Source organism: Ambystoma mexicanum, chromosome 13 (assembly GCF_040938575.1).
Source record: "Ambystoma mexicanum isolate Mex_15411 chromosome 13, UKY_AmexF1_1, whole genome shotgun sequence".
In the NCBI taxonomy this organism is placed as follows: Eukaryota; Metazoa; Chordata; class Amphibia; order Caudata; family Ambystomatidae; genus Ambystoma; species Ambystoma mexicanum.
This window is the reverse complement of record NC_090938.1, coordinates 519082720-519096110: the sequence shown is the minus strand read 5'-3', so window position 1 is coordinate 519096110 and position 13391 is coordinate 519082720. Positions and strand designations below refer to the sequence as shown.

Here is a 13391-nt window from a genome sequence, read left to right as displayed (position 1 = left end):
TGATGGATACAATGGGACCATGCCTGATTTGCCTTTGGCCTTCCCCTTCTGTAACAATATGGCAGGCAGCAAAACCATGGTATGGAGGGTTTCCATGAGCAATGCCAGTGGTTGATTTGTTGAAAACCTTGCAGCCACCACTGTTCAGTTTTGTGGATTTTCATTTTTAACCAGGAAATCTATTCACCTTTTTTATAGCCTAGTGCACAAACGTCTCCAACAAGGAGTAGGTTGTGGCCTGAGCTTTAGTTTTATTTGGACAGGACAAGAATGTTCTGCGACTTGGACAATCCTTGTTATTACTAATGCTACTGCTTTGTTCCCCATTTGTGCATTCTACCGGAACTAAGGCAATATCAGTAGCTTTGCAAAGGGTGTGCCCATCACTGAGATCACTGAGGTCTGTAGCGCAGCCACATGGGCTCCTCTGTTAGTTGTCTGTAAGCAACCTTAGTTGCATGAGCATTCCAGGCCGGATTTTCTTTTGACTATGAGGTACTGTGTACGCTTTTCCCTTGAAGCCACCAGACCTCTTTTTCCATAGTAATCTTTGCCATCAAGTTGGGAAGAGGGTTGAGCGAATGTATGTAAAAGCGATGCATAATTAGTGCTCCCCCAGTGACCACTCCCACCCGGTCATCCCTCATCTCTAATTCCAGTGTCCTCCAAACTACTACATAGCATAAATACTTGAACTGGCTGTTGGGGCCCATCTATGCAGGGATAATGAGATTTCTTGCGAGTCTTGCATCCACTGGTCAGTTTATATTCTGCTGCTGCACAATGCACCATCTTTAGAGCAGCTTTCCTGCAGGAATTCAATAAAGTTATGAAGAAGCGAGAGCTCTGGACTGAGTACCCGAACTCGCATGGACTGTGCTTCTGAAATGTGTTTTCCTCGGTTAAATCGGTCCGTGCAATAACTCTACATGATTGTATTTCAGTTCCCAGGGCTTTGCCAATGATTCTGCTTTTCACGCTGTTCTCGTTCTCTGACCGGTAGTTCGGAGGGGTCGATTATGATCCCTTCAGTTTTGTAATTTGACTGCTACTGCCCTACCTTTTTTCTCTTTGATGTCCCATTCGGCCATTGTTTCAGAGAGCCAAATCTTCGCTCACTAAATGTATAAAATGCCTAATGTCTGTTGGTTGTGTGCTGTCCTGTTAACAGTTTCACTTTAGTTATCCAATCCCAGAAAGTCCCTTTGCTTTACTTTAGCTAATGCCATTCACACCGTTTATTCCTTTGCAGAAGCCTCCAGGACAGTCCCAGATTTAAACTGCTTGTGGAAGGGTTACTGAAAACCATTCAAGCATTCGAGCTGGACACTGGTCACAAGTGTAGGTATTACACCAGAACAAAACCACATTCCTCTGTACGTATTAATATGCTTCTTTCAAAATTTGATTCAGTTTTACAAGACCACCTCGCTTTAAGAACACATTATTTTATTTGGAAAAGCGTTTTGGGTCTCTAACGGTGCTCTCCACCCTTTGGCTCTCCAGATGTTTCGGACGGACAGTCCGATCTGCCTTAGCCAGCATGGGGAGTGATAATGTGATGTGTAGTCAAAAACAACTGGAGGGCTGCAAGTTGTAGACCCCTTGTCTATTTGGCATTCCAGATGTTTTTGGCTGCAATTCCCATGATCCTTCACCATTCACTGTGCTTGCGATGCATAGTGGGATTGGAAGTCCAAAACATCTGAATGGCGCCATAATGAGTAACTAAAGTGGATGGCGGATGTTGGTGTTCTGGGTGCTTTAGTATGCCTCATGACCGGGAAGGTAGGATTAACAATGTTGCAATGGAATATGCGCCCTCATGAAACCCTGTATGCAATGTTGCTTGTATTTGTATTGAACGGACACTTGTGCTGTTTTGCTCCCACACTTTTCTAGAATAACTGGTCATATGTGTGTACCTGCAGCTCTCCGCGTATAAATCCTTGTTAATTGGAAGCTGCTTCCGAGTTGCTAGATGGCCTAATGCCATCAGGCACTTGTGTATCCAGACTTGCCTATTTAGCTAATGTCACTCGAGTTATTGTATATAATACATAACATTATTATATATTATAGCTTTGCTGTCCCCTTTAAAATGTAGGCCACTGTCCCAGGATCCCAAACACTGTTGGTAAAATAGACTTGAAATGACACAGGAGAGTTTGGTGAAGGGGAACCACATGGCAACTTTTCTACTCGTTCGCATTTGGACCTGCATTTTTTTTTTTTTCCGTGTTCCCATCCCGCTCTACCTCGTTTTTAGTACGTTAATTCATTTGAAGGGCAGGGATGTCAATTTCGATCAGAAATGACTTGCAATAACTTATTTAATAGATGGTACAGGCATTGCCCGTAAAGGTGCATAATTGGTGGGCCAGCGTCTGAGCAAAGCAGGACGTAGACCAGGTGAAAAAAATATATATAGGAAACTGGGGATGTGCAAAAGATGGCATTAACCTAGGAGGGCATTTGCTTCAAACTAAAGAGAAGTACTGCACGAATATACAAAATGACATTGTGTGACACTACAGTGAATGGTTTGGTCAAGTAGAGAGGAGGTTCTGACGAAATTACCTTTACTCTGCAGAAGTAGGATGAGACTAAAGGGATGTCCAATCAAGGTTCTGTAAAACCCCACCATTATAAGAAGGAACACAGAATATGCAAAGATAGTGATGCGGTTCTATGTGAATTTACTCTTTTTTTCCATTTTTTTTCTTTTTTTGTCAAGCGAAAAAGACCGATTTTACTTTTACCGATTTTCTTTTGATCGGAAAACGTAAAGGTCTTTTTCTCCTGCGACCTTTAAAATGCGGTTTCATCCCTTTAAAAACATATATAAATATATTTGGGGGATTTTTACAGCAATGAACGGTCGTACTAGGCTTTTCACATTCGAATCGCGCAAGTGCAGCAAACGAGAAGTGCGTGGTGGTGGGGGCAAGGTCCGGACGAAAGAGGGGAGGGTGGGGGAGACCCAAGGGCCAGGTAAGTATTAAGGGGAGCACGGAAGGCAAGTGCGCTGGGGGAAGTGATAAGGTTAACTAGTGCAAGTAGGGGGTGGGTCATTCTAGTCAGGGAAGGCTGCCCGAAGGCAATTGCTGGTAAGGAGAAGGAGAAAAGGAAGGTCTTGCAAAGTTTCCTGAATTTAGGGAGGTCCAGCTCAAGTCTGAGAGGGGCAGAGAGGCCATTCCAGAGGGAGGCACCTGCTGAGGAAAGAGAGCAACCCCCCACTCTGCTTGGAGAAACGTCTGACTTGCAGAGAGTTAGAGCTAGAGGAACGAAGGACTCTGGCAGGAGGAAAGAAAGTTGAATTTAGCACAGTCCCAGGCTCCAGAAAGCCTTATGGATGATGCAGAGGGTCTTGAATTTGATCCTTGCAGTCACTGGGAGGCAGTGGAGAGATTCTAGGGCTGGAGAGTTGCGGTCCCTGGGCATGAGGCCAAGGATAAGTCTTGCAGTCCTATTCTGCATTAGTTGAAGAAGGTAGATCGAGGAAGAGGCTATTGCAGTAGTCCTGCCTGGAGAGAACCTGAGCTCTAGAAACATTGGGTTTCTGAGGGAAGGGCCGATTCGAAAGGAGAGGTCAGCTAAGCCAGTGCATGATCCTTGATGCCCAGAGTATCGCAGAGATGATTTAAGAGGGTGGCATGATTGATGGTGTCGAAGGCAGAGGACAGATCAAGGAGGATGATGAGAGAAGGAGAGTTGGAGTGGAGGTTTGAGGTCAAGTCTTCACAGGTGTACAGGAGAGCAGTTTCCATGCCTCTGGATGCTCTGAAGCCAGACTGGTGGTTGTGGATACAGCCAACAGATTCAGTGTGGTGTATTAGTTTGAGATGACCAAGTTCTCCAAATGTTTGCCCAAGAAGGGGGTAGTGGAGATGGGGCGGTAGGTAGCCAGGCAGGAAGGGTCTGAAGATGGCTTTTATGAGGGGGTTTACAAGGGAGTGCTTGAGAGGTGGTGGGAAGGTGCCAGTGGTAAAAGTGTGATTGCATTGCAGAACTCAGCCAAAGAGGGAGCAAGGGCAGCAATATTGTCCTTGAAAGTGCTAGAGGAGCAGGAAAGAAGTTGTTTGGAGGAGAAACCGTCTTGGTGACTTCATCCAGTGCTATGGGTGAGAATGAGAGGATGAGGGATGGAGAGAGAAGGGCCAAGGGAGGCCTAGGAGCATGCAGAGGAGGGAGGGGGAGTAGTATGTCTGCTGTTCTTGGGCGGTTCAAGAGTGTCGAGTGGGTTTTGAGCTGTGCTATATGGGTCGAAACCAGGTTCATGTGTGGCGTGTTGTGCTGGTCCAAGTGGACGCGATGGCAAGGAAAGAGATAAACAAGTTGGTGGATTCCTCCTCCAGTTATGCTGAGCTTTTTCTCGACTAACTCTGATGCTATCCACAAGGGAAGAGGGCAAAGGCCCTTTTGGTATGCAGTGCAATGGTGTGAGGCTAGACCTTTTGGGATGGGTGTGCCCTTTGAGTCCTGTGCAATAGCGCCTGGAGCATTCCAAGTGCCATATGGAATTACCAATAAACGATCTCGGACCCAAATAACTGGACAGACTCCAAGAATATGGCAAAATACTACTTTATTATCAGCGCAAATAAAGTAGGGAAACCTGGTGTACACACAGATTGCAGCATACTCACAAATACATTTCCTTTACATGAAAGCTTTATACGTCAATGTACATCACCTAGGACGTCATCCTACGTGGCAAACAGTAAAAATCTATTGAAAGGAGGGATTAGTTAGGGGAACATATCTAGCTATGCTTAGTTTAGGTGTACGTAACCTAATTGGCTGCCCTCCATCTGATGGGCACGCCTTGAACTATCTCCAACTACGTATAATACAGATTAATAGCATAATGACCGCAGCAGATTGGCTTCTGCAATAGTGCATAGTTCATTGCTACAAAGGCCCTCATGATTGGTTGGCATTCTCGTCAAACCTTGGACATTCAGCTCGTTAGCAGCACGTAAGCAAAACGAAACCCAGGTGCGAGGAACAACGTCAGACCACTGCCCACTTGACCTATTTGCCTACCATCTCATCAGTTGGGCCCTAAGCCAATGCGGCTTCTTTGTAGTTGACCTTGCTGACTGCTCTTTTCCTCGTCTTTTAAGGGAGTACAGGCACATTGCGATCTTCATCTGGAGCTTAATGAATAGGCCTCATGTTTTTGTCTTGCACCACGTGTGAGGAGACCACGATTTTGTCCATTCTGACCTTTTATTTAGTGCTATTTGATTCAATTATACTGGGTGGTATTACTCCTCTAGGCCTCTGGAGACTTGGTTGTTCTGTCCTGCAGATGCTTTCTGCATCTTTGATCAATACTTGGCACTTGCAAATGTTCACTCATTTACTAAATCTAAGAGAACTATGTTGTGCTTATTTTAGCTTATCCTCCTAGACTTCTTTCATTCCTTCAGTTGCATCTTGTTGTGGCATCCTTGTTCCCAAGCCAAACAGATATTCTTTTTTCCTTGCACAAAGCTGTTTTACAGCGCCTTTCAGCTCTGCATCTTTGCTCTTTCTCCTCCAGGCTTCGCGCTTACTAGTTATACAGTCGATGTCCATCTTTTCATCATAGATGCTTTACCTGTGTTAGATTTTCTACTGCAGCAAGCTTCTATATGTCTCTACCTTGTGTTGCTGCATATGTACATCTACTACATCTCTTCTCACTTATCTTCTCGGTGCATCTGATTTCTTCGTATTCACAAATGTTTACTTTTTTACTTTAGTCATAGCTTCGTTCTTGAAGTATTTGCATATCGTTTGTGTCCTCGTATCTTCTCTTCATGACATCCCTTACACTTGTCAGATTTCACTTGCAGCTCTTCTATGTTCAAGGGTGTATGCAGACATCCTTCTACCACGTCAGTTCGAGTGTACATTTGATACGGTTGTCTGAGTGCATAGCACGTCTCATATCTTCGATGCAGTATTGGGATAATACCTGGTGCATTGCAGTGTCCTCTTGTTCTTCCAATAGGACGTAGGTCAGGGGGGCGGGCACTAGATGATGTGTACATCTGCCTCTCTACAGTGTTTCCCAGGACGGAGATGCTGCTTGGAGATGGTTGTTGCCCAACCTCACAAAGTATCAAAGGAGTGTAATAGCCATTTAGTCTCCTGCCCTTTCAGTTGGCAGGGGCAGGCTGTCTGACCAGAATACATGTAACCCTTCCACAGTGCTGATACATGATATCAAATCAATGTGGCTTTTAATAAGAGATGCTGACCACCATACCCCAATTCAGGTATGGCTTATGTTTAAAGTTTAAAACTGCAATCAGGATAGTAACTATCATAGCCATGTGGTTTGGGAAGAGAGGTGCATACCTTAAAGGCAGCCCCTGTGGTGCAGTGCCTTGGCTGTCGCTGCAGCTGTCAAGAGGACACCTTGTAGAGGAGGTCCCAAATACGGCCCGCACACCAACCAGCCATTTTGAAGTACCAGGAACGTTCACGCCAAAGTATGTGACGTTTGATGAGCAAATAAACCAGCAGAGAGCCGCAGTGAGACTGTCTAGTACCTATCAGAAGGACAGCACCTATTGAAGCACCGACACCAAGGAAAACATGGACAGTAAAGTAGCCATTGAGGAAACGATATCAACAAATAAAACGGAGTGAAGATAGTCTGAGTACAGTCCCTGAAGAGGCGAAGAAAGTCCTAAAAGAAGACGAATGGTGACGTCACAAGAACCCGGACTGACTCTCAGATAAAGAAAATGACCTGTGAATGACGAAAAGAGGCGAAACACCATAGATAAGCGACATCCTGAGTTGAAGTTAAAAGGACGATGTCAAGTATAAGAAGCTTGAGACCCGTGCAAAGAAACCAAGGTCATCTTAGCTGACACAGGCTAACACAATTTATGGCGCCAAGAGCGGAGTATCCTGTTCAAAGGAGTTTAGATAAGCAGCAGAAGGCATTTGGTGGACAGTAAGCTAAAATCAAATGCACGAATTACATGGAGACGTAGATGATTTCACGGTGCCTAAACATGTGACCTGCCAAGCAAGAAGAGTTGGGGCCTTCACACTTACGTGCAGCCTTGAGCCATGCACATATATCCGAGTTCTCCTAGACAGCGAGGCAGCATCGAGGCCTGCAAATTAGAAACTAATTGACACATGGCCAGTGGGTCAGTGATCAGTGATGGATGGTGGTACTGGTTGGTGGGAGGCTAGGGGAGCTGACGGGCACCCTGCACCTGGCCGACCATTCTGCATGCTGTTAAGCAAAGTGGAAAAGTACAAGGTGACGTGGTATCAACTCAATCGCAATGTACCAAGTAATCTAGGATCCTATAGTCTGTAGAACCAATGAGACGTCATACTTTTAATGACGTCCACAATAGTCATTCTGAAGGAAGGGCTTAGTTGCCCCACCTGACATTGTCTATCCAATCACCTCTCCCCGTTGCCATATACAGATAAAGTACCTATAGTAAAGTTACCTTCCTATAACCAATAGAATTGCATGCAACATTTTAACGTTTCACGAGTTTTTAGTACAAAGGATGTGATTTTTGTGAAGATCATCAGAGTTGAAGCGAGAAGGAAGATCGAGCAACAGCTGATATTCATAACTTCCTGTTTCGTGTACTTGTCATTAAACAGACTCCCTTTGCCAAACCATTGAGTTGACATTATTGATTTGATGCTTGAGTACTAATCTGCATCCCCATCCATCTCACAGGTGCTGCTATTCCATCTTAAAGTGCCGGTTTGGAAATCCCCAGTCCTATGGGCCGGCTGGGGTCCCTCCTCCACACTCGGTGACCTGAACCTGTTTGGTGCCACTAGAGAGCAGGTGCTGCAGATCAGGATACTGATTCAGCACAGATGTACACTATTTGTGGCATGGAGTTTGCTGTAGGGGGCCTGATTAGCAGGCTGTCTGAGATAAAATTACCTGCATTATTCTATTAATTAAAAAAATCAAAAAAAGCAAGTGCTTCTACATCCTTGCCAGATGGTAATCCTTCATAGATGGGGAGAGAGCGGGGAAAGCTTCCTCTTGAGCAAGTAAGTGACGTTACACCCAGGCTTTGAAGAGCTCCTCAGTTGTGCTGGCTTTTACTGTGAAGGGCAGTAGTTTCCAATGTAGCAGGGAGAGTAGGGTCAAAAAGCAGAAGTGAACAGAGGCACGGGGCAGGGGGAAGGTCCTGGGACTGTAAGGTTGAGTGAAGGGAATGATTTGAGTAGACCGAGATAATCAGCAACATACCGAGTAGCAGGACCATTGATGTACTGGTAGACTAGGAGAAGGAACTTGAGGATGGAGCAATTGTGCATGGAGAGCCAACTAGTCTGTTGTCTGTAGGTGGAAGTGGGGAATGATCTGGGTAGATTGTAGAGTGTGGATCGCAAAGATGAAGACTTTGCCTAGAGGGAGGAATGAGTAGACCGAAACGGCCAAGGAGTAGTCTGGTTTAGTGAGCCAAACGGTGAAAACTGGAGTTTCTGTAGAGTAGGGAGTAAGAAATGGGACAGCTTCTCTGAATGCTGGAAAGATTTATACAAGCAGCAGAGGTGTTAGTGATACTCGCTATAAAGGAGGACCTCAAGGTGGCCAGCCTTGGGGTGGGAGAGCAAGGTCTGGTGAAAAGGAGATTGCAGAGGGCAGGGATGACAGTGGAAGAGTTCGGCATGAGGCAGCAGGGATCCATCCTGTGGCAGATTGCAGTGAGACAGTTGGTAATGCATTCCAAGATGGCTGGGATGAAGGAGGGAATGATGAAAACTATTTGAGTGTAATCAGCAAATTATTATTATATTGAGCACGCACCTAGCTTCGAGAAGCAATGGATACATTTACAGAGGTATACAACAATACAGATGCATAACAAAGCACATTTCTGACATAACAGAACAGATATACGATATACAGTAGGGGGTAGGATACAGAAGGGCACAGAGGAGGGGTACAGCTGTAACGGATGACAGCGTCCAGCGAGTCCGGTGGCGTGAGGGGTGATGTGATGGCCTATGTGAGACGAGACTCCTTGAAGAGGGTGGGGTCTCAAGTTCCTTTCTGAATTGTAGGAGTGCAGGGGCGAGTCTGATGCTGACGGGCAGGGGGGGTTCCATAGTCTTTGGGCGTAAGCAGCGGCAGCTTGTTTTCTTGTCCTTTCCTTTTTGCAGCGGTTGGATTTCGAGTGTGCATGTGTCCTGGCTTCTGGTGGTGCGCTGTCTGCCGGAGATGCTGAGTTTCTCCACAAGGTAGCTGGTTGACTTGAGGGCGACTGCCATAGACATAATGCAGCAAGACTTGAATATGATTTGTGCGTGCAGGGGGAGCCAGTGAAGGTCGATGAAGGACGGGGTGATGTGGTCGTATCTGCGTAGACCCTTGATGAGGCATGCAGCCGCATGTACGCATTTCTCAGGGGCACAAGAGAGCACTGGAGGCCTTTGAGGAGTGTATTGTCCCCACCCAGGTGGGATTGGGCCAGTGCTTGACCAGTGGATCTAAAGCTGTCCAGATAGAGGAAGGGCTTGACTTTCCGCAGGAGGCAAAGCTGATACCGAGATGTCTGACTTTTTTTTTGCTGTGTGCGTCTTGAAGGAGAGGGGTTTGTCGATGTGGAACCCAAGGGACTTGGTGCAGGAGGTGAGCTTGGGTGCGAAGCCCTCAGGGTTCATGGTTGCTATACAGGTCTGTATGTCTGGGTGTTCATTGTTGTTGGTGTGGAGTAGGAATTCGGTATTGGAGGGGGTTGACCTTCAAGTATGCATTGGACATCCAAGACTGCATCCACGAGAGGCAGGTTTTGAGCCTATGGATATCCTTGATGGAGTCAATCTTGAGGTATAGCTGTGTGCCATGAGCGTATTGATGGATGTTGTGTGTGGCTAGGAGAGGCTCCCAGCGGCTCCATGTATACATTGAAGGTCAATGGGGCGAGGATGGAAGCATTGGTGATTGTTAGGAAAGATTTCCATTTATGTGTAATCTTCCCTCCAGTTGTGAACCCCCCAACTTTTTGCTGTTGTCTGACCATCCTAGCCTGACTTTTGCCAGTGGGGCCCAGCCTTCTGTTGTACTCCGCTGGGCTTTTTGCTCATTTTGTTATGGTGGAAACTGACTTGCTCTTAAGACAGTCGGTACTGGGAGACTTTGTTTGCCTTAGTCTTTCACTTTGCTGCTATTCTTTAGCAACATTTTATCAGTGCACACTGTATCTTACAGTACAGTGCGCTGGGATCCCCTTTATATTTGTAAGACCCTAGACACCCTCAAAGGATTTTTCGGTGAATGTACAAATGTGCCTTGGATAGTGCTGGTGGCAGCTGTTACTGTTCATTTATTTTTAACCCTTTTATATGGTCCCTATCGCGTTTGGCCCAGGAGGGTGGTCAGTGCCTAAAATGGCCATGCCCTGAGGTCCTTCTGTCCTTTGGCCATCTTGTCTCTTTGCCTTCCCCAGGTCGAGCCAACCTGGGAAATTCCTTATTTGGTCATGCAAACCCCCGCTTAAACCGAAGCTTTTGTGGGCTTCTGCATGCCTTGTGTGTGTGCCTCCAGGATGTGGGCTGGACTGTCCAGTTCCAATACACATCCTCTGGGCTGGCTGTATGTGAGCAGAGCTCTCATTGGGTCCTCTTCGATTTGGCACAAAGGAGATTCTGCATAAAATAAGGCATCTTAGACCCATTACAGGTCGATCTCTTGAGTTCACACTGCATTTAGGAAAGGAGTATCCTGAAACCAAGAAGCAGAGCCGAGGAACCGCTGGTGACCTGCTGGAAGGTTTGGCACCCTGAGCCAGCTGTCGTCCCATTGGATCCCCTGTTTCTGATCGAATCTAGAAGTTCTGCAAAGGTTCTTCGACCCATTGGAATAGTGGGTCTAACTATTCACGGCACCTCCAATTTACCCTGTAAGCAAGCCTTCTCAGAAGTCTTCCTGGACCACCCAGTGGACTGACCAGCTTGCACAGGACCTTTGCACTGGAACCGCCGCCTCAAGTTGACACTTGAGTATTAGGAGACTGTAAGCTCTGGGTAAAAGGCACTCTCCCGCCGAGTTTCGTACACCTAGCCTTCCTAGGTCTGGAATTGGGAGAGCATGCCTGAAGCTGAGCATACACAGTCACTGTGTTACCGAGCAGTGGTGGCGAACTTGGTGGGTTCCTTGCTGCTGTGGCCTCAGACTCGCTGCAGCGGAATAGGCCTGATCCCTTCATTAGGAGTGGAGAAATCACCACTGTCCCGCCACGGAATCATCCCTTGAATGCAGCCCCTGAAAGCCGCACAGCTGTGCAACTGCAGGATTTGAACCTGCGACCGAAGTGGACTCTGCCGAAGTTTGGTCCGAAGTGCGCTGAGGGTCAGTTAGTACTTGCAACCCTTACCGGTGGCCCCTGGCGCATCCATCCATTTTAACGCGCACGTTTCTTCTGAGGGCTGCTCTTCTTTATGGAGGTAGCCTGTGCTACCAAGCTATTCCCAATTCTTGGATCCTGTTCTGCCCTCTTGGAAGACCCTCCTTGAATAGTGGGAACTTATTCTTCACTGCCTCACCCACCTCCCTGAGTTGTTGCAGCCCCTGCGAGAGACCCAGTTTTGGGTCAACCGCACAATCGCGTGCACCAGCACCAAAAGTACATTTGAGCACAAGGCTCCACTCATTTTAGGGAATGGACTGGCTCTCAAGGTTTGAAAAGTGAAGGACTGCCTAAACGATGTTTGCACTGTATGCTCACTTTCTTTACAGGTTGTGAACCCTTACTGTGTACTATTCCTTTAGGCAATTGGTGACTGTATATATGTTTTAATAGTAGTGTTGGTTTAGTTATTACTGCTGAGAATTGCTTTGGGCTTGATTTAAAAGGCCTATAATAACTGTATATCTAGTTTTGACATGTACAACCAACTGAGTAATTTTAGTGTCATTTACTGTGTGTGCTCATTGTGGACTTTTGATCACCCTCACCCCCCCCTGAGACCTAGTCTTGACCGCCGCCAATGCTACCTTGGTTGGTCTGGCTTGTCCAAAACGTTACCCTGTTCCAAGAAACTAGCCTGGCCTTCTGAACCTCTGCCTACCAGATCAGAGTTCAGAAATCCATCTTAACAGTGATCTAGAGGAGTCCATCTGAACCAACTGCTGGCGGATGGCTAGGTAGGACTTAAACCAGCGTAGGACAAGATTGCTGATCCTCATACGCCGATGTAGAGTGTCCTTAAACGCATGGTGGTCTATTGTGTCGCAAGCGGCCGAGAGGTTGAGTAGAACCATGAGGCAGGGTTGGCCATAGTCTAGGATGTTGAGGGTGTCGTCGACTACCTGTATGGTTGCTGTCTCCGTGCTGCATCTGAGTCTGTACCCGGATTGGTAGGTTTGGAGGAGATTGTTGGTGTTGATGTGTTGCTGCAGTTGTGCGGCTGCCGATTTCTCAATGATAGTACCTAGAAAGGGAAGATGGGTGATGGGGCGACAGTTACCTAGGTTGTCGTAATCCAGAGTGGGTGGTCCCTTTAGTTAAGGGAGGGGTTGTCCTGTTTTTAGGGTCGATGGGAATGTGCCTTGATATAAGGAGCCGTTAATGATCTCCATGTAGGGAAGGAGAGCTTCTGCGAAAGAGTGGGTCTCGAGGGTGGATGCTCTGACGATGTCTGTATACGATGTGACTTTGAGGGCAGCCAGGGTTTCTACCAGGTCCCTTGTCGAGAGTGTCTTGAATATTGTCCAGGGTGTGGAGATTTCGGGAGGAGGGAGGTGAGTTTGGTCTGTGGATGCAGAGCTGGTGTCTGTGCTGGCAAATCCTGCTGATTTTATAAATGAAGGTGTTGATGACGGTGGCTTTTTCAATGGAGTGTGTTATGGCCAGGTCGGGTATTGGGTTGACGTAGTGCTTGACTGCTTTGAAGCAAAGTGTTGATCGTGAAAGCAAAAGGACCATCTGTCTTCCTAGAGCAGAGTTATTGAGGGCAAGGAGCAGGGATTGGAGGACTGATTGGGTGATGGTGATGGTGATGGGGAGTAGGGTGAGTTGTGTGCTCGGAGGTTTGCGATTTCTGGGAGATTGGAATGGGGTTGACCCTTCCAGGTAGGAGGCAGTCCAGGCGCATGCTCACTTGCTAAACACAAGGTCCTGGCGAGTGAGATGGTTGGTCAACGGGGTTGAAAGCGACATAGGGCTTCAAAAGGATGAGTATAGAAGAGAATTTGGCTGTGGTGAGCATCAGGAGGAAGTTGGAGATTTGCATGAGTGCAGTTTCGGATCAATTACTGAAGGAGCTAAATTGTAGTTTATCTCAAGACCATTGTCCTCCAGGTACCTAATGGATCTGGTTAAAGACATCCGCGCAAGTCCCTTTGAAGAAGGGACACTGGGCAATATTTTTCTGGGCCATCTGGA

The 13391-nt window shown here is 46.8% G+C and overlaps 1 protein-coding gene across 3 annotated transcripts in view; it reads left to right on the top strand.

Annotated features, from left to right (window-relative positions):
- BRCA1 (BRCA1 DNA repair associated) overlaps positions 1-13391 on the top strand; it is a 560494-nt gene that overhangs the window by 123069 nt on the left and 424034 nt on the right. For all 3 annotated transcript variants that reach the window (XM_069634200.1, XM_069634199.1, XM_069634201.1), the window contains exon 5: positions 1253-1341. In XM_069634200.1, the coding sequence (XP_069490301.1) occupies positions 1253-1341 (89 nt within the window). The remainder of the gene's footprint in view (positions 1-1252; positions 1342-13391) is intronic.